Below are 25521 nucleotides of genomic sequence, written 5' to 3'. Positions count from 1 at the left end.
TTTTTGGTAGAAGACTCACGAGGCTCGGTCGTGTTACACGTCCAGTCGTAGAGGTTGTAGTAATTTCTAAGGTATTTCGTGACGTCACTGCTCATGGGAATAATTCTGTCTTCGCACACCGGATTCAACCGTGAAAATATGCATTTCTTGTATTCCCGGACTCCACTGTAAAGTGTGGTAAGGCATTGTATAAAGTCCGCAAAAGTAAATATTTAAAGCTTCTGAGTTGTTGCAAGCGAACCGAAAGCGCGCAAAAGAATTGTGCAAACGTGACATATCTGATCGTGAGCGCTAAAATATTATAGAAATGCAACGGTCGTCAAAACGTGAATTTGTGAAACAAAGAGGAAATACGTCTTCTTCATCTATTATTATGAACGTGTCTAATATTCTGATGTTGGTTATCTTCTGCAAATTCTAAGCGCTGAGACTTCTGCGGGCCTTCACACGAGGTTACAGCTGCCTCAAGTTACTCGGAATTGGCTTACGTCCTTGTAATAGCACTCAGATATGGATCAAAGTAGCCTTACCTGCAGGCGACACTCAGCTTCACTTTGTCATACGGATCAGTAGCAAAAGGAACCACTCTGTAGTCAATTATGCCTGCACACTCGTTGAATTCAGCCAGTAGTTCAGACTTGCTACACATGGCCTCATTCACTGAAAAAGCAAATACACCGGCATACAGTAACCATCAACAGTAACTTTTCGTAGTATACGTACCCGCGTTAAGATCCTTGGAGCATATTGTCTTGTATACATCAAGAGCGTTTGAAAGATATGCGTGGACACTTTGGTGAGTCGATGCCAGCTCCATTTTTTCGCACAAAGGAATCACTTTCTGCTTAACGCAGTTCCCGAAGATCTCGATTGAGCTTGAAAGCGAAGGAAAGTGAAACAAAGCAAACATATCGCACATTATGCGTAAGCACATGCTTGTGATCAACAACGCTTGGAAACTGAACTTACCTGCACGCCTGAACAAGGTCGCTGTTGTCGGTATACTTCAGCAGAGGTTCGACGTCAAGGTCCCAAATTCCATCACATTCGTGCAGCGCTGTGCCAAGGCTGCTTTCAGAACAGTTATCTGAAGAATACGAACCGGCAGTACGTAAACACCGGGCAATAAAGCAATCACATAGGCAAATAATGCGGAGAACCACTCACTAGCGCTAATGAAGTGAGAGTATTTCTTGACAATCTGCACGGGGGTTGCCAAAGAAGCCTGCAATTCGTCCGACGACTCAGCGTTCCCACATTCCATTCTTGTTACTTCTTGAATGCAGCCTTTGTAGCCTTCAAGATACCTGAAGATAATCATTATGTTAGACAGTCGTTCACGAGCCGAAGAAAGAAGATTCGCCTAGGCACCTATTGTTACCTCTGAACCGCAGGTAAATCCAACTCAGTTGTGTCGGAGCCCAAGTTCGGAACTACTCCATAGCTTATGTACCCGGTACACTGCTCGTACAGGCTTGACAGTGACGCGGAGGTGCACCTTGTTTTGCCTGGTTGTTGGGAAAGAATCCGCGCATTGTGATGCTAGCTGTGAAAGCTCTGGTTCATAAAAGCACACTGTTAAACGGTACCGGTGGAGAAACAAATTGTGCACTTCTCCAACCTGGTTGTAAGAAAGAGCAGTAGTTTCTGTAGCTGGGGCTTAGGAGCTCTGTATGACGCCGGATTCGCCAAAGCTTCAGTACTGAGGGGAAGAATCGGCATTGCTTCAGTTGGCTTTCAACGCAAGTTTGATGATCGAAGTAGTACCTGAAATCGGGGAAATTAAACATTGTAAGCCAACGATGACAACCAAGTCTCAACTACGATTTTTCATTTTGGAAACAGAATATATATAAAAGTGCAGCCGCCGAATTCCTTAATAATATCGCGTGAGCGCCGACCGGCGGGTGGGTTAGCGCTTACCAGGGTAGAAAGCGGTGGAACAAGCGGGAATAGATCGCACAGTTCGCATTCGCAGAATGACCCCTCCGGCGCAACCATCGTCTGCTAGGCTGTTACCACAATCACTACACAACCCCTTCCCTCTGGTAATCAAGCGGCTGTTTTCACTTCGGGTGGTGACAGCGATTTCTCGTGCGCCTTTTTCCGAGCAATGAAGGTAAGTGCCTAATTACCAGCGAGAAGGGGTTATGTCGCACTTGCGGGAACACCCTAGCAGACGACGGTTACACTGGAGGGACCATTCTGCGCATGCGAACTGGGCGGTATATTCTCGCCCGTCTCGCCGCTTTCTACAGGGATAAGGCGCCGACCCACCCGCCGATCGACGCTCCCTCGATATTATTAAAAAATTCGGCGGCTGCACGCCGGTAACACCACATAGTGTGCCTGTCAGATATGCAAGCAAACCAACTAACACAGCTGTCATATTTGAAAAATTAAACGTATTGATGAGTTCGGGGAAAATTCTTAAAAAATAATTGGCGGATAAGATATTTCAAGGACGATCTTCCAGCGTTTCAGGTACGTAATGCGTGGCGTCATCATCCGCTGATATATATATTTTTTTGAAGACGAGCCTGGGGCGTTTCGTGTACGCGATACTTACCCTCACCACTCGTCTATTCATCTTCGCCTCTCAATGCATAGAGGTCTGCAAGTCAACTGTAGCTAAAAAAAGGAGCCGTTCCTCATTTTTAGGCAGCTATTCTCTATGGCAACCTTGTGACATCTATAATAGCTAAATTTTTAGGTATGGGACCTTCAAAACAGCTTTCCTTATTGTTTCGACATCGCATTATCATCTGTTGATCCAGTCACAAACGGCCACGTAACTCGGCAGACAGTAATATTGGACGCTTAATTATCGAAAAGCTTAGAGTTTGGTGCAGCGGGCCGCGTATCAGTGCGTGTTGAAGCAAAAACAGCGCAACCATTCAAATGAAGAGATCCGCCCTTTTCACTTAAAGTGGCACAAGCGACCCACCATGTCCTACATTGTCGTCTGCTAGATAGAACTGTAAAAAAGCAAAACTCGTGCGTTGGCTTTGTATGCTGCTTTGACGACCGTGTTCGCTGTCTGCGCGTATTCCTCTTTTTGATCTTGCATTTGTTTCTTATTTATTGCCGTAAATCTGTCTGATCCACCTGTGACACGTTTTGCTCCCAACCGCGCAACGCCGCCGCCAGAGGGCCGTGTTTTCTTCCAGAAGTCAGACGTGCGCGTGCACCTTGCTGTCTCATTGAAAGGAAGGATTACTGAACGATCCACCTATTGGAAGAGACGCGTCAAAACCTAGCGCGTTGCCTCCATCTGGCGGGATAAAAAGGAAACTTGGTTTAGAGCCCTACATTGGTGCGTCCATATTCATTGACGTAAAAATAAAAAAAGAAATGATCTGGTGGTGCTTTACTTTTCGGAGCTACACCTGGGGTATGTGGCACGCCGTAGTGGAGGGGGCTATGGATTAACTTAGACCATTTAGGGGCATATAACGTGCGCGGAAATGTAGACAATGGAGTCTTTTCATTGTTCGCCTCCACCGGGAGGACCACCGCTGCGGCCGGGATCGCCCTTGGTCTATACTTGGGCTCAGCAGCACAACGCCACAGCCACTGGGCCAATCGGCGAGTTTCATCGATATGGCATGCATTGATATGCAGAAATCAACATTGCGGAAATTTTACGACAGCATTGCATTACACGTAACGCTGCTGTACCTCTTGCTGAAAGCAACAACACAGACGCAGGTAGGCAGGTCACCGATGCATGCGCCATCGAGCTCGTTTTCATCTAATCGTTTCTAATCAGCAAACAACTCTAAAAATTCCTTGCCGTTGGCTTCCTCACACAATCCATAACGGTTATTTTTCGATTAGGCCGTATTTTGCCGATGCTTGGTCCCCGAAAAGATTAAAACTTACTCGCAAACGTTGCTCAAGTCGGTCTTGTTCGCCTTCTCCACGGCCGTGTCCGCAAGACCTCTGCACTGCCTTAGGTCGGATTCGAGCCTGTCTACATGGCACTGGTAGCCTGAAACACATACAAGAACACTGTAGTGCGCGTACTCGGGCAGACGACATTTCGCTTACTATTGAATTTCGCATTGAGGTTGTCGCAGGTCCAGTTGTATCTGCTGTAAAGATATGCCGTGTAATACTTGACGTCTTGGCTGTCCGGCACGAATAGCTTCTGGCTGCGGAAGTGGCCAAGCTTGGCTCCGATGCATTTTTGGTAATCTCTCACGCTCCTACAAAAACAATATGTCATTTATGGTGACGACACTAATAATTTATCATTAAACGTTTTTTCGTAACAACCGTTGGGATAAGAGGAGAACTCACATGCACGCTTCTCGCATTGCATTTTCCTTGAAAGTGTTTCGAAGAGGCCGTTTAACACCGAAAAGGACGAAGCCGTAACACTCCTTAAGTTGCTTGACCATTGCAGTCGTGTTTACGAATTCACCCGTGCGTCCTAGGAGGGATGAAAGTAAAACCATGGGCTTATGAGAATGAGCTACATGTTCGCATAGTGCTGAAGCAGTACGAAATCCAATAGTTCTGGTTCGGAGCTAAAAACATATGAACTGCTGTTGCTAAATGGCCTTGTAGTAGCGGAGCGCAGGCATGGATGCAGAAATGCGTGCCAGAAAGAAACGGGGAGCTCGATAATATCTCCATTACTTTACAGCGCAAAAACACACTAGGCTAGCGAGGAGTAGGTCACCTTCTCGATTGCGGAAGCATGTCCAGTTGTACTTGCTGAAAGTCACAAATGTGAAGTAGGCCACTTCAGGAAGGAGGAACACCGGCGAGTCCTCCGCGCACTTCGCGCTCATTTTCTTCTCAACGCACTCCTGGTAGAGACGAGTGCCACTGCGCAAAAGCAATAACAAGAGTCAAACAACACCTCTGCACGCTGTCCAGTTTAGCGAGGCGGCTTGTTGCGGATCACGGAATGCTGCAAGGGCTACAACAACTCCTGCAAGCCCACATCTTTTCTTCAGCGTTAAGTTACAATTTTTTCATAACGTTTTATAAGAAGCTTATTATGCGCCGATTTTCTCTGGGAAGTAAGAATGGCTCTTTTAAAAGTAACGTTTTTTGAGTTCCCTTTTCCTCGCTTGGAAAGGCCATTGAACTCCAGTGGGATACTCGAAGCATAGTTGATGACTGCGGCATTGCACTAGCGCAAAGCTCCTTGGGCACTTATGCGACAGGTAATAGGCTCAAGGTCGTCATATTTATGAAGCAGTTGAATAGCTAGCTTCGAACATCCAGTGACCTAAATCAGTTGAAGTTGTGCTCAACGCTTTGTTGGCAACGTTCATTCCCTTAATGAAGTGGGGAATAACTACCGTTGCATTCTTTTACCCAGGGCGGATCTGAAGGGGTATTCCGCGGGGAAATAGGCGTGAAATTCATTTCACAAAACAATGATTATAATGATAATATTGATGAGAACACCTTTTGATTATTATTGACATTTCTCGTAACATTGTGATCGTTAACACTATACCATTGCCGTGGCTAACATCATACCCCTTAACGAGCACGTTTTTGTACACTGCCAAGGGGCGCGCATGCTTTTATATCAAGGTTCTGAAGACTGCCTGGAATGCAGTGGGAGAGGAGCCCCCGCGATCCAGAACCCGCTTCGAGTGCGTTACTGCCTTCTAGACGCAGCACGTTGTGTCTAATGGATAGGTCTCAACCGTTTACGTTTATTCATATTAAGAGTCTTAAACTGGTCACAAGGTAGGTACAATACCCGTACATTCTGGAAATCTGTACTTACCGGCATGCTTCAGCAAGCTTTGACGTTTCGGATATATTACCAGCATTTGGTATTACTTTTGTGGTAATGATTCCTTTGCAGCTGTTGAGGTCATTCAAGAGGTTGTATTTGGTGCAGTCAGGGTCTGTGAAATAAAGAATTAATGCGTTTCTTATTTAGTGAGATAAATGAATCGGAAACATTGTGTTTGGCTTGGTATATAGCAAGAAAGGGAGCTTTACGTAATACGGCTGGTGAGACGGGTATTGTTAGCAATGTTACGACAGTTGCGACAACAGCCTGAACACGGCCTGATCTGCCTAAAATAAGCTTCTATGATGTTTTGTCACATGTGTTTGAACGTGTTGTTGGAACGAATGCTAAATATTGATGACAGAAGAACTAAGGCCACCCGGAGGCCACTCGAGAAAAATAGAAACGCAAATTTGGCCCTAAGCCGCTGATGTTACTTAAGCGTAGCGTAGCATGTACAAATAAGAAAAAAAGAACAAGTAACTTACGGTGATCACAAGTCCACTGGTACTGCTCGTACACAGAGTAGGTGTAGTTTTTCACAGCATCCAGTAAAAGCACTTGACCTTGGTTGCTCACGCAATTGCTCACTATTTCCTCATTTACGCATTCCTGGTACATGTTAAGGGCTCTGTAAGAGCGAAAAGGGAAAGGCGAAAATGCCACGTAACAAAACAAATACTGTGTTCAGGAAATAGAGAAATAGCTGATGAATGACCAGCGCATACCGGCACGCCAACTGGAGTTTCTCCTGCCCACCGCCTACAATGGCGTTCGGAACGACTCCTGTTTTCGCATAGTCGCTGTAGCACTTCTCCAACTGCGACAGTAGCAGCTCACTCCGGCATAACTGTTGTTCTGGAAACAAGGGATTCGAGACGCCATTGGCATATATACTGGTATCCGGCTGCCGATGCATTTACTGACAGATTGCCTACCCCACCGATCAGAGAGCGACCGTGTGCAGCATCGAGTGTGCTGAATACTTACAAATGGCCGCTTTCAGCACTACCACATAATTTTGTTTTCGCAGCTGCTCCGATGAAGAGATCCTCAAGGGACCGAGGACTGCTTCTTAGAAGGTTGCTATTAATTACGCTTACATCAAGGTGTTAGGCAGCACAGACATGGAACATGTCCTTAACGATTGCAGAATATTGCCGGCCACTTGATAAAACGAAGTCAGAAATAGTAGAGCGAAGGACACGGTCCGCTCCACTGTCGCGTCTAGAATGTTCCATGGATAGTTCATATAGCGCGAGGCTGCAAAACACTCTTTCTACAAGCAACTTAAGATGTTATCACAATGGCGAGTAGTCTCTTATGTCTCGTGCTCTGGAGAATGGGCTTGCAACTGGACACTTCTTTTCTGTGCATGAAACTTGCAAGGGTTTTATGAGATTGAAATGTTTTTCGTAACGGTCACAGTAGACTTTCAAGAAAGAATTAAAAACAGATTGAGCTCAACTCATAATTCAGACAAAAGGAGCAAATTGCAACCGCTTAGCCATTGTGTAACGAATGCCACTACAGACCTGATGGTTTGCTCTAACAAAGAAATAATGATGATGATGATGATGGTTGGATTTTTATGGCGCAAGGTTAACTAGGGCAAAGAGCACAAGATATGTAGCTAACAAACAGAGGTGAAAAGCTAACTACTAAAATCAGAAGCAAGAATAAAAGTGGAATAAGTTAGAGACAATGAAGACGGCCCGTTTTTATTATGCGTGATATGAAATGAGCTGCAAAATTCAAACGGCTTCGAACGTGCTGAAATGGCGCATGGGATAGACGCCGGCTTTATAACACGGGGGGCCCGGGTTCGGTTCAGACCACGGAAAGCGTTTTTTTCTTTCACTTAACCCGCGATCATCATCGTCGTCGTCAGAGAAATTTGGCTTTCCTGCTCTGCGTTTCCGACGCGACATACACCATTAGTGGGACACAGAAAGCTTCGCTTTAATAAAGTGTAAATATCTCACCGTGATTCCAGCGAAGCCCGATGTCATTGCTTTTGGCCTGGCACACACTGTTTGCCATGGCTAAAGCTGCTTTGTTCGAGACTGTCCCCTGTATTCTAATCCCTCCTCCACACCAGCCTCTCGTCGAGGAGACCCTCAGCTATTTTCGCATGTAAAGGCATTGGGGGTATCCTACACTAAGCCTAGTCGAGGCAACACATGGAGCGGAGATTTTCAATGATATAGACCTCGACAGGATTGTGCCATTAGCTTACAGTGTCTGAAGCTGCGATTGGCAGTGTTGGTCAACGTCAGAATAGCCCTAAATCCTTCCCCACTGCGAGTACAGCTTTGAAATGCGAGAGTGAGAAGTAGTGTGATGATGAGCTCGACGAAGAGGATTGCGAGGAAGGGTATCTAAACAAAGGGATTGACAAGGCGGAAGAGAATGCAAGCTGACAAGAAATTCAACGGTATTGAAATGAGCGTGCAGCAGGAGGTCCGATTACGATGGTGACGAGGGTTTCAACGAGATAGTGACGAGTGCGATTTCGTAAATACATCGAGAACTGGATGAGCTGTGTGACTAGTTTAGAAAATAGAATAGCGCAAAGGAGTTAAATGATAATAATGGCGAGGTTGGGGGGGAGGGGGGGGAGGGGTGGAAGACCGTATAGAGACAAGTGACCAGGAGTTGGACAATGATTGCGGCATCAAATGCGGCCGTGTGTATGACCAGCAAAATTTCGAGACATGCAATAGGGGTTGGCTACCGTGATTGTATAAAGCTACAAAGAATGTGACAATGAGTCTGACGACGACTTTTTGGGTCAAGTATAACAGCGAGAAGTGACGGGAATGTTAGCGAAGATTGGGACGAGAGTTCACCAAGGCGTCCTACCAGGCCAGGGAGGACGATTTCGGTGATGTGAGTGACGACTGCGATAACGTAGAGTGGCTAAGAGGGGGAGTAGGAGTAAGACGGAGGTGGGGGGAGGGGGTATATGATGAGGTTGACGAGGCCATGTTAATGAGTTTTTTTACTCTTTTTGATGAGCGTGCGGCGAACCATACAGTTAGCACAACTCCAGGGGTCGCGTGGAGGTGAAGTCCCGGTTAAACTGTCAGTATTGCAGCTTCAAAATCCCTTTCTTTCATTTCAAAGGCTTGCGAAGCTGAGTTGTGTCCAATGCCTCCGTTATCACTCTGTTACATCGCTGATAATCCTTCGAGACAAAAAGGAGTGAAAAATTATCAGCTAGGTTGTGAGCGTCGTTTCTCCTCTGTAGCATTGCTTTCACTGCAACGTAAGCGGGCTTCTTCACTGATGTTGCCGGCGCTTTATCAAGAATAGTCTACAGGGAACAGGGTCTCGGTTTCTATCCTCGCGGCATCGTCACCGACGGAATTCTTCCGCTTTACACATAACCATGAAACCCAAGCATGCTCACAAGCATGATTGTTGCATTGAAAAGGATAAAGCAGTACTGTTCGGTGAGCATCTTCATTGCCGGAGAATGATGACTCTCAGTGGGTGTGATCTTGACGTAACGTGTACCGGGTCAGTAGTGTCGGTAATCGGTAATCAAAGCGTAGGCGGCGAGTGGTTTTGCTAGAGCCAAGCAAGCGATAGTTCCGCCTCGTAAGGTTCCTGGTGTTTACGGTCTGTGCTTGATCCTGACATTTTTGTCTGCTCCAGCCAGCTTTCGCTATTCCGTCCGTGCTCGCGTGCGCGCTTACGCACGCACGCACACGAACACGCAGAGGTCGGCCACTGACTGATTTATCGACGTGCAGCCAGAACTGCGGGGCATATAGTCCCCAAAAATTGTTTTATTGCCTGGGTTCTTCATCACCAAACAAATTAAGCTGTTCCAAGGGTTTCACATTGTTGTTTTAAAATTATCGGCGGAAGTAGCGCTTTGAATCCCGATAGACATTCGGGTACACTCATTGTTTTACAGGCTTCATCAAAGGAACGAATGCTCTCTGAGGTACTACCACGCAGGGCTTCCGTCAAGATTCCTGTATAGCCTGCCCATGTGTGAGCGCGTGGTATACTGTGGTGTTCCACAAGCAGACGAAATACTGGGAGTACATTCGTCTGGTGCGCACGAAGGCAGCATTTTTGGAAACTACACCGTTAAGGAAAAACAAGGGGCTAATTGTGTTTTCGCAAAACCTGGATTATCCCACAGGGATGTTAAGATATGGAACTGGTTTATGACGGTAAGTGTGATCGATACAAATGTTTAAAATATAGTTTCAGGCTTTCCCCTTGCTTTCACCTTAACCAACAACCGCTATGGGGCGACTCTGAATTTGGGAGTAAACTTTATGGGTTCCCCAGTATGTATTCAAACTTACAGAAATGGTCCTGCTGAATTTTGTTTTTGCTGAAGAGCTACTGAAACCCTCCCAGTGGTTTTGATGCTCGAATATTTTTTCAGTAAATTGATGCAATCTGCAAATACACCACTTACTTTTCTGGTGTACGGCATCGCATGTCCACTTGTAGTTCTGCACTAAGTCGTGGGTAAAGTACTGAACCCTCGGCAGCCGCAAGACATAAGGGCTGCGCGGACACTTGGCGTTGATGGTTGAGAATACGCAGTACTTAAACTCTTGGTAACCACTGCAATCGAGAGAACACAAGGCGAATATTTTGTTTTAGGGAACGCCAAGGAGGTAGAAGAGGTGTTCTACTATGCATCTGTGCGAAGGCAGATAAACAAGGTATTGTAAAGAAAATTCGAAGCTTACGAGCAGGCAGTTTCCAGGGAAGCATTTCTGCTAGAATTTGCTATGTACGGATTGACTAGGACATCCAGAAATCCGAGACACTCCGTCAAGCCATCCATAACACCATTGCCGTCGCATGCATCTAAGGTAAAGAGAACGTTAAAATCTCCGTAAATGTTGAGGGCTATCTTTTAATGACGCTGTATTTACAAATATTCACAGCTCATTATGAAAAAAAAAATACTCGTGACTGCTGCTATTTAGTGGTGGGGGACCTACCGGCATGCTGGCCTTGGCAAGTCCAGTTGTACAAGTTGTACAAATCTCGCGTGTAGTACAAGACATGCGGCGTTTGTGGTAGGACTCTGTGACCGCACTTCACGCTCAACTTGGAACTTACACATCCTTGATACGTGGTTGCGGCGCTGTAAAAAGCGAGAATGATCTGTAAACACCACAGTTGTCGCTGTTACGGAAAACGGCTACATTGTTGCGTTCGTGGTTAATACTAGTTCCATGCAGCCGACTGAAACAGTGATGCTTAGGTGCTCTGTTCTTACAGGCAGACCGCATCAGTCTTCCAAGGGCTAATATCCTCGGCACTGAAGCCATGAACTGTCTCGTGCAGCTGCCTTGAGCAGTTTTCCAGGTGGCCAAGAACCAGCAGTGGGTTGCAGACAGCTGTTCGCGCAAAGTAAAATGCAGGGTCACGAATCAGCGAGGTTCGGAATGTCGTCACACGCTACCTTTTGGTGCGGTGGGCTGGCAAGTCCATTCGTATTTCCGGTACAACTCTTCCGTGTAGTACTTGATGAGAAGGGACTCAACAACTTCGGTGTTGTTCGCACACATTCGTATTTTCTCGTTAACACATTGCTGGTAGTGCTTCATTGAACTGGAGACACGCAGCACGAATACATTTAAGGAAAAAGGTAAATACTGCCGCGTGGGCATCTAGAAAACAAAACTAAAACAAAAAAATACTCAGGGAAGTAAGAAATACCTGCATGCAACCTTGAGCGCTTCTGGATTGTGACGCAGAGCTGCATTTGGCATAACCTTGACATGCATAAATCCCATGCACTCCATGAGAGCTTTCGTAGCTGATTTTTCGGAGCAGTGGGGGGGCTTCTTCAAACGAACAGGCGTGGACATTTTAGGTGAGTCTGTTGGAGAAGATATGCCTCTTTTCTCTGAAAAAAAAAAAAAAAAAAGATTCACCTGGTCGCCCTTTGTTGGCTGATTTTGGGAAAAAGTGTATCATGAAAAAATAAACTTGCTGTGACGGCATGTCGAGCTGAACTTCGTGTACAGTCCCCCAGTGAGGTCATCCATGGTCTCTTTATTGTAGATATTTGTGTTGGGGCACACCTGCCGAGCTGATTTCGTCACACACGCTTGGTAGTCGGCAACGGCACTGTAACGCAAAACATGCTGCTGTCTTAGCAGTTTCCTTTCTAACAGCGTGTAAGTACGTCTGTGAGTTACGGCGCCAACCGTCATGTACAGTTTGGGAGATATTACGAAATTGTAAACATTCAAAAGCTGCTGCTGCTGAACAACCTGACGATACTGTGGCCGTTTATTAGAAATTGTGAGCGTGACGCGCACTGAGCGCAAGCAAGAAAGAAATATATATTTTTCTTATCAGGCGCCACTGGAAAAGAGTGCTCCGGAGTTTCTAACGCGTCCCGGGCTCCAACAGGAGCATCCTCTCAGCAGCTTTAAAATGGGCACCTATAGCGGCCTGTTTCTTCAGGTATTCTTTTCCGGAAGTATTTCAGGCGTGCCTCTTTCAAATTACGTGTCTCGTAGGTCTATTCCACCACAATTAATCTCAATTATTGTTCACTGGCGCCAAAGTACGAAGACTCGCACACTATTTGACTCAAATTTCATCTACACCTCGGCAATGAAGAACGACCGTGTTATTACTCAACGCAAGTACTGCGTAAAATCAGACCGCAGCTGTAATTCTTGCGCGAAAGCGTGAGCTAAATTTGTTATACAGTCGCGTTGTGGCGAAACAGGCTCACATACGTGTTTCTAAGAGTGAATACTGAAGAGTGAAGAGTGAAGGCTGGCAGTGGTATACTCGAATTAGACGCGAAGACAAGTCTTCAGAGCGCAATGTCGCAATTGATTCTACTTAATCGACTACCTGAGCACGTTGTGGGCAAGGGTGAAACATTAATCTAAAATGGTCGACATTATGCAGACCTATTAATTTCGCTCAGTGGCTTTTTTATTAGTCAAGCAATACTGTTTCATTTATTGAAATTCCTATACAAATATGAAGAAGGCCTTTTAAAAAAACATGAATCAAAGATAGCCGTGAAAAAAAGTGACGGACGGAGACCAGACGACGAGGACTGCGATCAACTTGCAACAGTTCAAAGTTCAGCGCAGTCCTCGTCGTCTTGTCTCCGCCCTTGTCTTTGATGCGTGGCTTTTGAATCATATAAAAACACGTCCGGTTTTCCACGTTAATTTAAATGCTAAAAACATGCTCAAATCATACCAAGGAGGCATCAACAAGTTACTAGAGCGGGTTCTGTGGCCGACTGAAGTGCTTCCAACAGTCCTTAAAGGGACCCTGCAACACTTTCGATAAACGCTTTCACTGTTTCCTTCGCGTATGGAAGCACTGCGCAAGCTACAGTTATCGCCATGACAGAGCGGCCCTAGCTGCGTGATTTGCTTGTCGCACCAGATACGCCCTCCGTTTCTGCTTTTTTTAGTGGATTTATTTTTAAAGTTGCTATCAAAAAGCGTTCATTGCTGTAACTGAAGGAAAACCGGCCAACAGCCGCTACATGACCTCAGTCGCGTAATTCGGGGTGTCGAAGAACGTCAAGAACGGAAAAGAGAGAAAAATCTTTTGAGCGAGTTTCCAAGTTATCTGATGAGCATAGAGCAGTAAATTTTGGCTGAGGTACTATGTGACCCCCTAATCTAAGTACTGGGTGTGTTGGGTGACTACGTTTTGCAAGCATTTAAGATTTCAAAAAAAGTTGAAAAAAGTGTTGCAGGGTCTTTTTAAAGGGGCCATGGAGACAAAATACAAGTTTCTTTTATTCGAAAGAGTTCGTGTTTTATAGTTCCCCAGCGCTTCCCGGCAACAAATGATGCCGTATTCACTGAGAAATTAATCAACTTGAGTAAAAATTTTGACTCTCCCGGCAAATCGTATGTTTTCGTGACGTCTGCAATGAATTCATAACGGCGCGTATTCAAACGAACTTCCACTGCGTCATTCGGATCTGCAATCTTGCTGGCCGTCAAACCTCCCAGATGGCGCTAGCGTCCTCAGCCGCGGACCGTTGTCCGCCGTTGCTTTGTTTTTGACCGTATTTGCACCCGACTTGTTTTCGTTACGGTAGAAAGTAATCGTTTCGTGAAACATGTGGTATGCTTGACAAACAGGGTCATGTTAGGCAACGTCGCTTACACCAATCGGACATATAAGACAACTCCAAAGCGGCGGACTGCTGTGCAGCTAAAACAAGCATAGTGCTCCCAGTACCAACAGCACCGCGCATCGGTACTTCTATGTTTACGTGTATTTTAGTAACTTTCATTGTTTACCGCACCATTCTTACTGCTGTAAAATGAATATGCGTTACATTTAGGCGCAAATAGCTCATTAGGCAAGCTTATAAGCCCTGCCTAATTTGCGGTTGCTTTTGCCGGCCTCAGTCAATCGCAGATCTAGCACGTATGACATCATAGGTCCTGTTGCGGGAAATAAGCTAATGGGTTGCATGGCGATTCCCTTTTTTCATTATATAGCTGATTTTAGCGAAGTGTGCGTTAAACGTGGTGTCAGTATGATTCTAACTCGGAAACTTTTCTAATGAACCAAACTTGTGTTTTGTCTGCATGGCCCCTTTAAAGAAACAAAGGCGCCGCTTTAAAGCGAGTTACAGCAACTCACGCGCAGGCGCGCTGTTGTTGTTCGTCGTCGTCAGGGTTCTCCGTGTTGGGCAGGACAACCCAAGTGATGATCCCCTTGCAGCGCCTCAGCTTGTCAGCGAGGGCCTTTTCGGTGCACTCTGGAACTGTACACACGGGGCATTGGACCCACGGTCGCGCTGCGGAGAGCGTGCCTACCTGGCTCGATGTCCTCGCTACAGACGGACGAGTGCCTCGCCATGACCTGGTTGAAGTACTCGTTCACGGCCGAGCTGTTGGCGATTGTGGCCGTGGTTGGGGAGCACGATTCCATTATGCCGGTGTACGCACACGTTCGGTAGTCGTGCAGCCCTCTGAAGAAAGGACACGTTTCGCATTTTGTAAGGAGAAATGCATCGAGTATAGCTTCGGAATGTGCGTCACAGGTCTATTCTGATGGGGGAATTTATGGCAACCTTGTGTAATTGCACGCATAAAAAAGTTCATCGAAATCGGCAAACACCAAGTCGGATGTGCTGCACAGTGCACTCCCTATGGAACATTTGTAAATAGTCCACATTGAGAGCCTGCCTTACAGCTTTGGCTTGTAAAGCCATGTTTCTCATTTACAAATTCGCAATGACTGCCTTTCGTCCTAAAGTGCCACCGATCGATGGCATACAATCAAGTGGTGAGTGATATCCAATTTTGACAACTCCCTTGTAAATGGCGGCCGCGCTAAGAAGGACGGTGGCTTTTATGGGCTGCGAATAAAGTCATACACTATCGCGTACCTGTGCGGATGTGAACGACTCGCGCAGGTCTTAAAGAGAAGGAAGGAGTAAGAAGCGGAAACGTCCCCGTTGTAGGTTTTTAAGAAGAAATATTGAAATACTTGCCCGCATGACTCTTGCATCGAGAAAGCCAACGCAGCGTTCGGCTTGACGATGAAGTCAATGAAACCCTTGCATTCCTTGAGTTTTGATGACAAAAGTTCCGGATTGCAACCTGAAAGTTACCGGACAATGTATATTAGAATGCAATATTTTGTCCAAATTATGATAACCGCTAACTTACCGCTTCCTTGGGCCGGAGTACACGCCCAAGAATATTTATTGTAGTATTCCACCATATATTTTACGGCGTCAGAATTTTGAGCGAAAACAACGCCGTCCCCGCAGAGGCCTCTAATTGCATGCATCATGCACGCTTCGTAGCTTTTCAGGAGCCTGGGGACCGAAATGGCAAGTTTCACCGTTATCGTGCAGTTTCTGCTTAAGTGCAACGACGGGCGTAGGCATGTGCCGCTTACCGACAGGTTTCCGCTATCTCCGAAGGGGCATGAAATACAGACACGTCTTTTGCCACCAGAACATCAATGATGCCAGCACATTGCACTAAGTCCTTGCTAATCTTTGCATTGCAGACCGAGCCTGAGGGGAAAATGATGAGACGGGTTTTGTGTAGCCGCCACTTGTGTGCCTCGCTTTCTGCAACTTACTCGACGTAACCCCAAGCTTGCATGTCCATCGGTAATCTTCGTAAATGTTGATGAAGCGTTTCAGTTCCTCAGAATCCAGAATCTTGTCATACTTCAAACATGTTGCCGGTATCTTGGAATTGATGCACTGCTTGAATAGATTGTTGTTCCTAATAGACAACAGAGAACGCAGCATAGTAGTGATCCCCGTTGCGCGTTATAGTAGTGACAGGCAACAAAGACAAACTTACTTGCAAGCTGTCTTGAGAAGGGCGATGAGTGTTTTGTCTTTTGCGAACGGGTGAACTTTAACCTTGATAAATCCTAGGCACTCCGATGCTTTCCCTTCCAGAACTTTTATGTCACACTTCGGGGGCACCGACAAAACAGGCTGCTTCGCTAGAGAGACAGAGCGAATTGTTTAGGAGGCGTTGAAGGTGCATGCAGTTGAACTTGACTAAAGCGATATATTTTTCTTGTTGGCTGATTTTGATATATTACTCCTGTATTCGCGTCCAACTTTTAAGATTCTTGAGGACGCCTTTGCCTGTTTCTCCGTAATTGGCGCATGCTTATAAAAATATAACTATATGAGAATTTTTGTTTCTGGCAAACTCTGCCAGCTGTTTTCTTTTTCGGTGCTTTAGTGGCAATGACCAAAAGGAAGCTGTGCTTACGGCCTTCGCAGGTCCAGTTGTATTCACTATAAAGACCATCCGTGACGTTGTCGAAGTTCAAGGCCTTGAGAATGGAATCTTCGAAGCAAACTGTATGGACAGCTTTAACTACACATTCTTGGTATCGGCGAACACCACTGGGTAGATGCAAAAGCGAGAATACACAGTATATTTCTCAGAAAAACAATGCACTTTTGCGTGATTCACTTACCTGCAAGCGGCCGGAAGCACCTCATCATTCGACTCGTCGAGCAATGGAATGACTTGAGATGAGATTATGGAAGAACATTGTTCAATTCCGCTGGACATGGCCTTGAAAGAACAGTGCGTACCTGCAACATACGATTCTGTGTTGGCAGGACTGTGCGCAAGTCTAATGAGTCCACCTTACCGTTTTCCGAACAGGTCCAGTTGTATTTGGTGAACATATTTTTTGTGACCTTGTTTAACAAATCTGCGTCGAACACGACTTCCGGGCAGAGGGAATTGCTGTGGTAGATGATGCAGTCTTGGTATTTCTTGTTTCCCCTGTAAAGCAGGCGGAGTGGTTAGCGTGTGTATAATAACTAATGCAACAGGGACCAAGCGTGAATTATCGACTGCAAAACGTGCTGTAGGGATAAAAGGCTCTCGGATAATCTGGAACAACCTTTGTTAAGGAGCACGTTTCGTATTTACCCATTACTTCCTATCAGCGCAACGCCTGAGCGAAGCGGAAATGGCTTCAAAAGCGAACTAGAAAAAGTTACGGTGGCACCTACGATTTCTCTTATGATGTGTGAATGTGTAAACATCACATCTCGTTGAATTGGGACAGCAGATGTGTGACTGGGTATCTTGCCTATCAGAATTGGTGAATCGGCCTCTCACGGCTGCTGACAGCGTCGCTGGCCGATTTACCTGGGTTAGAAGTGCGGAACTGGTGGTGAGCTTATCACAGCTGCTTTCATCGTCATTGGCCCATCTACTAGGTAGGTATGTGCGATTGTTCTATAGGTTTGTTGACGTCGCAGACGATAGGAAATTAGGCAGTACGCCGTGAGCTTCTTATGGCTGCATTTATAGTCGATGGCCAATCTACCTGAGTGGGTATGTTGTGAGGTCTATATTCAGTCTTAACGTAATGTGACAATTTTTAGGCTAATTCCGTGCCAAGCAACGTCACACGTATTGTATTTCGGGCTGTGTGTACTGGTTGACGACGTCTGACCTGAAAGTGCGTACCGTTCGGACTTACGTAGGGCCGTCGCCTATCCAATGGGGGCGTCAGGCCACCGCTATCCTCGTACGCAGGAACATAGGAATTGTTGAATCGGCCATGATCCTCTGACAAATGTTGTCATCGTCACTGGCCAATCCACCTGAGTGGTTATATCCTTAGACCGTAGCAGCCAATGTGAATTGTGATGAGAGGTTCTCGCTACTCTGGGGACGTCGATTTTTTCACACACTTAACCCAGTAATGCGTGAGTTATGGTTACGAATTAAAAATTACGAAGATAGCTAGGCATTTCTTATGATGTAAATACGAAAGTGTTAGTGCCCGATTGTCGAGCGAATATGCCGGCATTGTAGGTGCCATTATAACGCCCTGGTTCTGTTATTACTACTGCGCCGCTGAAAGGGGCAGCGGCGTCAGGGCGAATCTTGGCGCGGCGCGTGCAGAATTCACGTTTACGCTCGGAATAATCGTCAATAATCGTCATTCGGAATAATCGTCCAGTGGCCCTTGTTGGGTCTGTATGTAGGTTTAATGTCACATAGGCTGTAACTTTAAGCCTTACGACGCACCGAGCAACGTCAAACACATTCTACATTGAGTTGCGGGTAGTGGTTGACGATGATGGAGCTCAAAGCCTAACGTCAGGCTTAATATCGGGCCGGCAAATGCCCGCGTTCACATCGCTAAAGAAATAAGACGTTTTGCTGAAGCCTACTTTGCTACATGTCTAATTGCTACTTGTGTAATAGATCGCTCAAATTACTCTTGTGGACCTCAGTACGTGTCTTTAATACATGTTTCCAAGTCGAAGGCAACAACGCATTGACTAGGCCTGCCTTGAGTTCCCTAGAGCTATCGAGCTGTCTAGGCGCCTTCCGGAGGTCCTGAGTTAGATTCCCAACCGGACTCAAATTTGCCCAATTTTCTTTTTAACTCAATTACTCTACTTTTATTCTCTGCGCGCCGTGAACATTTTTGTGGGCCATGTTTTGGTTATGACGAAAGAGGATGACGGAATTTTGATCAACCGAGTCAGCTGACGCTTTCACATTAATCCCGTTAACAATCTTCCCTCCCAAAGATAAGTATGTACCTAATTCACCGAACCTTACATTCCCACATCTAAAGCTAACGTTAGGGCTTTCGCAAGCCGTTTTTGTCTAGGAAGGTTCACGGTACTATGGAGTAACCAGGTGATCGAAGCTGTTCAGTGTGAAATCGTTCCTGACAATAAATTTTTCTGATGGGTGCGAAAAGCGAAAACGCCCTCGTGTAGATTGTGCGGCGAACGTTGAAGATCCGCGGGTGGTCAAAGTTAATCCATGACGCTCCACTGCGACGCACCTCATAGCCCAGGGTATATTTGCGGCACGTTAAATCGCCATTTGAATTCAGTTGTTATTGAAGCTTTACTCACTGACAAGCGAACTTCATAGATCTTTTGTCCGTGTGGTTCGCAGAGTAGGGGATCACATAGCTGTGAATGTGGTCTTCACAGCTGTCAATTACCTCAGCAAGTTTCTCCACTGTGCAGGAAATCTCTGAAAGCGGGAATAATTTGAATTAATGACGATTACGGGGCACCGATATGTTCGTAACGCTCTAAAGTCGCTCTTACTTTGAGGCTCGCACACCCAGAAATATTTACTGAACAAGCCGTCTGTTGCATTCTGCAGCCACTCTCGGGTAACTGTTCTTTCAAGAGGGCAGATTTCATAAGACCGGCGCGCCATGCAGTCCTGATATTTTGTCACATACCTGGGAGAGTGAGTGGCTCAGTTACTGGCACGGAACCAGCACACCCACGAAGTAACATCTCTTCCCCCTGCTTTGTCTAACCAGCACTTACACGCAAGCCACGTCCATGGTCTCCTTAGATGTCGGAAGCCGAATGTTCGGAACTACTTTCAGGTCCAGAAGCTTTTGACATTTATTCCGTATTGCGGCAAAGTTTGTGACGGAGCAGTTTGCAACTGTTGAGGAACAGTGAATGTTATAGCCACGCGCGCAACAGCGGATATCGCGAACGCGTGAAGGAAAACGATAACTCACGGTCTGCAGAACAGGTCCAGTTGTACTTGCTGAAATTGCCTCCGGTGATGTCTGCCAACACGTTACCGTCTTCCATGTCATCGTGCGGGCATATCTTTTTACCTTCGTTGACTATACAGCTTTGGTAAAGCATCGTTGCTTTGCATGCGAGGGGCAGCTTCATGTCAAACACAGAGGCTCGAGCTTCAGGCAAGACGGAATCCTCCAGTATGTGGCCGCAGTTGTCTACTACCCGTTTTGCGTTCTGCGTGGTGCAGTTCAAGGCTGAAAAAGTGATTGCGGATGGATCAAGTCCGAATTTCGTTCTTATAAAGAGTCATAATATACACACTATCACTAACAGAGAAGTAATAGCGGTAATGGCGGAGTGACGCCTGAAGGAGATTTCTCACCTTTTATAGAACATGTCCAGCTGTATCTTGTTTCCACTTCCTGGGTTATATTAGACAAGGATATTCTTCCTAGACGCAGGTCAGTTGGGCACTTTGCACTCATTGTCCGATTTACGCATTTTACGTATTCTTTGACGCCTCTGCGAAAAAAAAATGTACACAAAGTGTTGAAGGTAGAGCAGCCGCGATATTTTACAATTCGTGAAAGTCACAAAAACCAAAACGATGACCAGCGCTCAGGTATGTGTTCATTTCTTAAAGTGGAAAAGCCGCGGTGGCTCAGTGGCTAAGACGTTGTGCTGCTGAACACGAGGACGCGGGTTCGATTCCCGGTCGCGGCTGCCGCTTTTCTGATGGAGGCGAAAAGCAAGAACGTCCGTGTGTTCGAGATTTCGGCGCACGTTAAAGATCACTTGGTGGTCAAAATTAATCCTCCACTACGGCGCGCCTCATCGCCTGCGTAGCGTCGGCGCGTTAAAACGCACAATCAATCAATCATTTCTTAAACTGTGAGAGTATATTGTAGATAACAAATACAATTTCGTTTGTGCTGGATGAGATAATTTTTTATTCAATATTTTCAACTCTTCAGCTGGCTCGGACTTAACCCCATATAGAAATGTGAACCCTGATTGTTCGTCTAAAAACTTTTTCTATCAGCTAATATACAAAATTGTGTTCTCAGTGAGCTGCTCATCACGACACAGAAGAAAAAATAGTATGGGCTTCTATTGAAGCGTGATGGAAGCCCATTTGGCGTATGTAATCACAGGTGGCTATTTGGGCGTGTCGTAAGGACATCACCGAAAAAAAAAAGAACAGCGCAGCTGGAACAAGAACAAAAGGACAATAGTAAGACGTGACGCGCACAGGCACTGAGCTAACCTTTATTCAATGTCGACTTTACGCTTTTTCGGCCCTACATTGTGTGAGCCCATCATCGTCTCATCGATTATCTTCTTAACGCGCTACCATCATTTCAGCAAGGTTGGCAGGAGGTAATGCTGTGCACGTATTTAGATACGTCGCTGTGTTTTTTTTATTTGCGTGCAGTGTGAACCAAGTGCACGGAACCGAAACGCCAGGAGGAGCGATTGCCTCCACGTTTATTCTCGCCTCAATTACCAAGGGAATACTCGAAAGAGCGCACGCGAAGGCTTAGGCACGCGCAGGAACTGCGGGGAGCAGGCAATTGGTTGCCGTTGTTTATACATGCACAAGTTGTCACTCAATTTCTGCACACAAATAAGCTTCTGAAGATTTGCAGAATGAGTGGTCCAGAGGCCTGAACGAAACTGTCGTAAAAAACATAACAGGGCGTGCGTTGAATGCTGGTAGGTGTTATGCACAAAATGCCACTGAGTTGTGTGAAACAGTACGTAGTATTGATTGCAAGATGCTTGAACGGTAGGTGGACGGAACATGTTAACGTAAACGCTCTTGTACAGAATTTGCGTGATGGCGTCTGACGTAGGGTAGATTGCAAGATGCTTGAACAGCAGGTGAAGATAACATGTTAACGTAACAAACGCTCTTGAACAGAATTTGCGCGATGGCGTTCTGGCTCACCCCCCTTCTACGCGTGGATGCCCGCCTCTTTTCGACAAAACGGATGTTTTTAGAAAAAAAGTTGTCGACTTTGTCACACGCGATAAAATTGACGAGGATCTGATCAACAGACTGGGCCCTGCATGTGTGAGCTCACCCTCTATTGCACTCTGAAAGAAAGAGCTCGATTTTTTACGCACACACTTCTGAAACTTGACTAATCAAAATTTTGTCGTTGCCGCTCTTATACATGGTAGTACGTTTGAAACAACCTGTTGACCCAGCGCTCGCTTGCGTCACGTCTTACTCCTGTCCTTGTACCAGCTGCGGTGTTTTTTTGCGTGTCCAGCGCAATATTTTAGAACGGGTAATTAAACCCTAAATTCTGGCACAGATAACAGTACGCTACCAAGACTAGACGCAATTTGGGTAGTTAAAAAGTGCCATGAAAACTGGGTGTTAGTGTGGTCAAACTGGTTTGTCAGCTATGTCACCGACGTTCGCCGTTCGCCCTTGATTGGCGTTGTCTACTTTCGAAGGTGTGTCGCTCATTGTTTCTTTTTCGCTGGCGTTTCTGTTCAGCTTAATATTTTTCCAGGCGTAAACAGACATTCGATATTCGGTTGACGTTGTATACAATACTTGGTTGATAATTTGAAGTTTTTTCTTTTAAAAATTGATTAGTCTGGAAAGCTTCAAGCCCAGCGAACACTTGGGAATCTTTACGCTTTCCAAAAGAGGACAACATCGGCTTACTCGCAGGAATTTCGAAGCTGCACACGGCTCTGAACGTTGATGTTCTGCAGTATCTTCGCGCTAATGATGCCAGAGCATTCTTCCAGAGCAGCCTTGGATTCTTCGTTAGTGCACAGCTTTTCTGTAAAGCAAAAAAAAAAAAGCCCACGAAAGTCACTGCCAGTCTCAGCGGAATGAATTTTGGCGCGATACCTTGCTCCTCGCAGGTCCAGGAGTACTTGGTGAACAGTCCTCGCGTCAGGTTGTCGACCGTGCTTTCGTTCCTGAAGTCCGTGTGCGGGCATGCGTTCCGTCCCAGCTCCAGGATGCACGCTCGGAACCTCTTGTGCCCACTGTCAAGCAGAAACATAGCGTAAGGAACAACGTCAACAAAACCCAACGAAAGTACCCTGCCGCAGAGAACGCCATAAAGAGTAAAAAATGCTGACAGCTAATCGCGCGAGTCTGAACCACCGGGCTACGCAGTTTTGCAAGCATTAAAAAAAAAAATCTGCCATCCTTTCAAAAAAAAAAAAAGTTAAAGGAAGCACGAAAGCAACAATTTTTCGCGCACTAAGTAAACGCATCTACGAACGATTTAAATGCATACTGGTACGTGATTTATGAGATAAAGTTGTCTTATCCAGAACCGTTCTTTTTTTTCGCGATTTTCAGACAATCGTTTTTACACAATAGAAGCCCGATTTCATGCATGTAGAGTCGTCTTAGCGGGTAATTGTCATTTAATTTGTTTCGGGATGATTTCGATAACACAGAGCTGTTTTGTGTAATCATACTCCCTGCGTAGACGGCCATGCTTCACTGCGGAACTGGCAACGTGGGAAAGCCAGCTTACAAATACGACACCCTCACAGATACCTTGAAAGTCGGCTTCACCTCTAAACACAACTGCATTGCTGGGAAGACATTTTTCCAGGAGAAATTTAAGACGTCTTGTGTCAAAATATGGAGGCCCTAGGACATTTTTATGTTTTTTTTTTATGAGAGCTTTTCGGTCGGCCAACCAGACTATGGGGAAATACATTAGTTTTTTGACAGGGCGCCATCGGTTGCGCTAAGAAGGCTCCCGCTTTAAAAATCGCGGGAGGCGGCGTTTAATCACGAATAGAGGTGTACAATGATCAGTCTAGAGGGCGATCACTGAAGATGAACCGCCGGTAGGGGAATGGGTCACTAGTGAGGTGCAGGGTCGTTGGAGAAACGGACGAGTAGAAATCTGCCGGAAAATTTTGTGACGGAGGGACGGATGAAGGCCCAGCTGTCCTTGGCGCGATTTTTCAGGCTTTTCACTGCCGCTCTCAACTGGAAATTTTTATCTCGCAGGATCGAAATTTCGACCAAGAAAATACGAAATTCATGTACGACGATAAAACTCGTAAAATGATCATACCCATTCGGAACTCTGTGACAAAGGGTCGACGCTGCAGAAAGGACACGCGCCTAAAATACGCCTGCCTTACGGACGTTGACTTTTTTAGGCAAGTATGGCGAAAGTCCTGCGGGAGAGGGCGGCATGTCGAAGCCGCCCGAGAGAGTTCGGCGATGACGACGCGCTGCGCGATAACGCCAGAGTAGCACGTGCCGTCGTTCGTTCAACGACGACGCGACCACTTCCTGAGACGAAGGAAATGCTGGGTCTGCCGCTGCAGTAAAGGAGTCTGTAACCATAAAAGGGGTCTGTAACCATACATATATGTCTGCATGAAATTATTTGCCTTAACATATTTTGCACAGTCAAAACAGCTGAATAGCTGCGCTCAAATTACGCATTTGAAAGTATCGTAATCGTCAGCTTTTTTTTTTTCTCCCGTTCGTGACACGAAAACTCCCCACCAGCAGACTACAGCTTCGCTGTAAACGCGGCGAAGAGACTGGTCTTCATTACTCTGGATTTAGGAAGGTGGCGACACCGTACGTCCTTATGTCCCTAGCGGAGTCGTGTGTTCACAACATTAAACGATCGACATTCGTGCCAGGATGGCCGAGTGGTCTAAGGCGCCAGATTTAAGCTCTGGTCCTCGAACGAGGGCGTGGGTTCGAACCCCACTTCTGGCATCCTGATTTTTTTTCTTCGGCAATTTTACTGATAAAAGGCAGAACTATTTGATGCACTGAAGACGTCAAACGAGTTATGAACAATGCGCTAAAGGCTGTGTTTTTTTTTTTTAATTCCCGCTATTTTTGGTTTCACACATTCAAAGGAAGCTTCTTCAACTAAAATAACATTCGTGCAGGGACACGTCAGAAAAAAAAATTGCGTTAGGGCCCGGGTAGGGGGGTGAAGGGGAAGGGGAAGGGGAAGGAGGAGGAGGAGGAGGAGGAGGTGGTGGTGGTGGAACGCAATTTAGTGGTCTTTGAAACAGGGCAAGAGCGGTAGGGGAGAGGAGGCCCCAACTCTGACTTCGGGAAATTCGAGTGGCCCGGACCACTCTGCCGACCAACAGGAGCTGGTCTTCGAGTAAGGGGCTGTCCAGGACCAGCGCCCAAAGCCTTGCAGAGGGAGTAGGGGGAAAGGTGGTGATCCTAGCTGCGCTGGCGTCAGCTTGTGCTTGAGCTTTGCTCTTTGCAGGGATTCGGGAGAGCCTCAGCGGCTGGGACGGATCCCGTCGCTGCTGTACACGATATTTGCCGCGAGCATTGCTGCTGCACGGCTCCCTTTCAAGGAAGACCCGATGCTGCCTTATATGACAAAAAAAATGCAAACCGCAATACAAATCGGAAATTGGACAGGCGAGGGATCTTGGGAGAAATCGCTGCTTAGAGGAACCACATGCAGTGGGTACTAATCAGAGGCGGTATTTGGCATGAAAGGTGATGCAGAGCTGCATTTGAAAAAAAAAAAAAAAAAAAAGTCAGAGTCAGAGATGTAGACCGTTTGAAAGTGTATGAACAGCATGTTGCGTTGGTCGATATGAAATTTGTACAATGCGTGTTACCGCGTTGTTTTATTATGGATGAAAACTGTCTCTCCCATTCAGGATGCTATTTTTAATGTGACCAGCTTCAGAGAAAAGCTTGAGT

The 25521-nt window shown here is 46.1% G+C and overlaps 1 protein-coding gene and 1 non-coding gene across 2 annotated transcripts in view; one reads left to right on the top strand and one right to left on the bottom strand.

Annotated features, from left to right (window-relative positions):
- Positions 1–25521, bottom strand: part of LOC144161354 (uncharacterized) — a 151244-nt gene that overhangs the window by 49639 nt on the left and 76084 nt on the right. The window contains exons 42-79 of the mRNA XM_077692105.1: positions 22693–22832; positions 22501–22621; positions 20197–20336; positions 19805–20068; positions 19602–19725; positions 19371–19510; positions 19170–19293; positions 16922–17058; positions 16742–16862; positions 16531–16667; positions 16105–16252; positions 15875–16023; positions 15686–15806; positions 15451–15602; positions 15273–15381; positions 14593–14747; positions 14417–14540; positions 11760–11896; positions 11483–11672; positions 11226–11374; positions 11040–11160; positions 10759–10904; positions 10501–10621; positions 10221–10372; positions 6502–6631; positions 6262–6404; positions 5762–5885; positions 4691–4839; positions 4306–4438; positions 4054–4211; positions 3886–3994; positions 1622–1767; positions 1382–1508; positions 1168–1307; positions 970–1087; positions 724–875; positions 531–660; positions 20–165 (exon numbers count right to left, since the gene is read on the bottom strand). Coding sequence (XP_077548231.1) covers positions 20–165; positions 531–660; positions 724–875; positions 970–1087; positions 1168–1307; positions 1382–1508; positions 1622–1767; positions 3886–3994; positions 4054–4211; positions 4306–4438; positions 4691–4839; positions 5762–5885; positions 6262–6404; positions 6502–6631; positions 10221–10372; positions 10501–10621; positions 10759–10904; positions 11040–11160; positions 11226–11374; positions 11483–11672; positions 11760–11896; positions 14417–14540; positions 14593–14747; positions 15273–15381; positions 15451–15602; positions 15686–15806; positions 15875–16023; positions 16105–16252; positions 16531–16667; positions 16742–16862; positions 16922–17058; positions 19170–19293; positions 19371–19510; positions 19602–19725; positions 19805–20068; positions 20197–20336; positions 22501–22621; positions 22693–22832 — 5327 coding nt within the window. The remainder of the gene's footprint in view (positions 1–19; positions 166–530; positions 661–723; positions 876–969; positions 1088–1167; positions 1308–1381; positions 1509–1621; positions 1768–3885; positions 3995–4053; positions 4212–4305; positions 4439–4690; positions 4840–5761; positions 5886–6261; positions 6405–6501; positions 6632–10220; positions 10373–10500; positions 10622–10758; positions 10905–11039; positions 11161–11225; positions 11375–11482; positions 11673–11759; positions 11897–14416; positions 14541–14592; positions 14748–15272; positions 15382–15450; positions 15603–15685; positions 15807–15874; positions 16024–16104; positions 16253–16530; positions 16668–16741; positions 16863–16921; positions 17059–19169; positions 19294–19370; positions 19511–19601; positions 19726–19804; positions 20069–20196; positions 20337–22500; positions 22622–22692; positions 22833–25521) is intronic.
- Trnal-uaa (transfer RNA leucine (anticodon UAA)) lies at positions 24472–24555 on the top strand. The gene has a single exon. It is a non-coding gene; the product is annotated as a tRNA-Leu (tRNA).

This window comes from Haemaphysalis longicornis, unplaced genomic scaffold (genome assembly GCF_048455015.1).
Source record: "Haemaphysalis longicornis isolate Haplotype H1 unplaced genomic scaffold, Haemaphysalis longicornis Haplotype H1 scaffold_1, whole genome shotgun sequence".
NCBI classification, from domain to species: Eukaryota; Metazoa; Arthropoda; class Arachnida; order Ixodida; family Ixodidae; genus Haemaphysalis; species Haemaphysalis longicornis.
The sequence above is the reverse complement of the archived record's forward strand: the minus strand, read 5'-3'. Positions and strand labels throughout refer to the sequence as shown.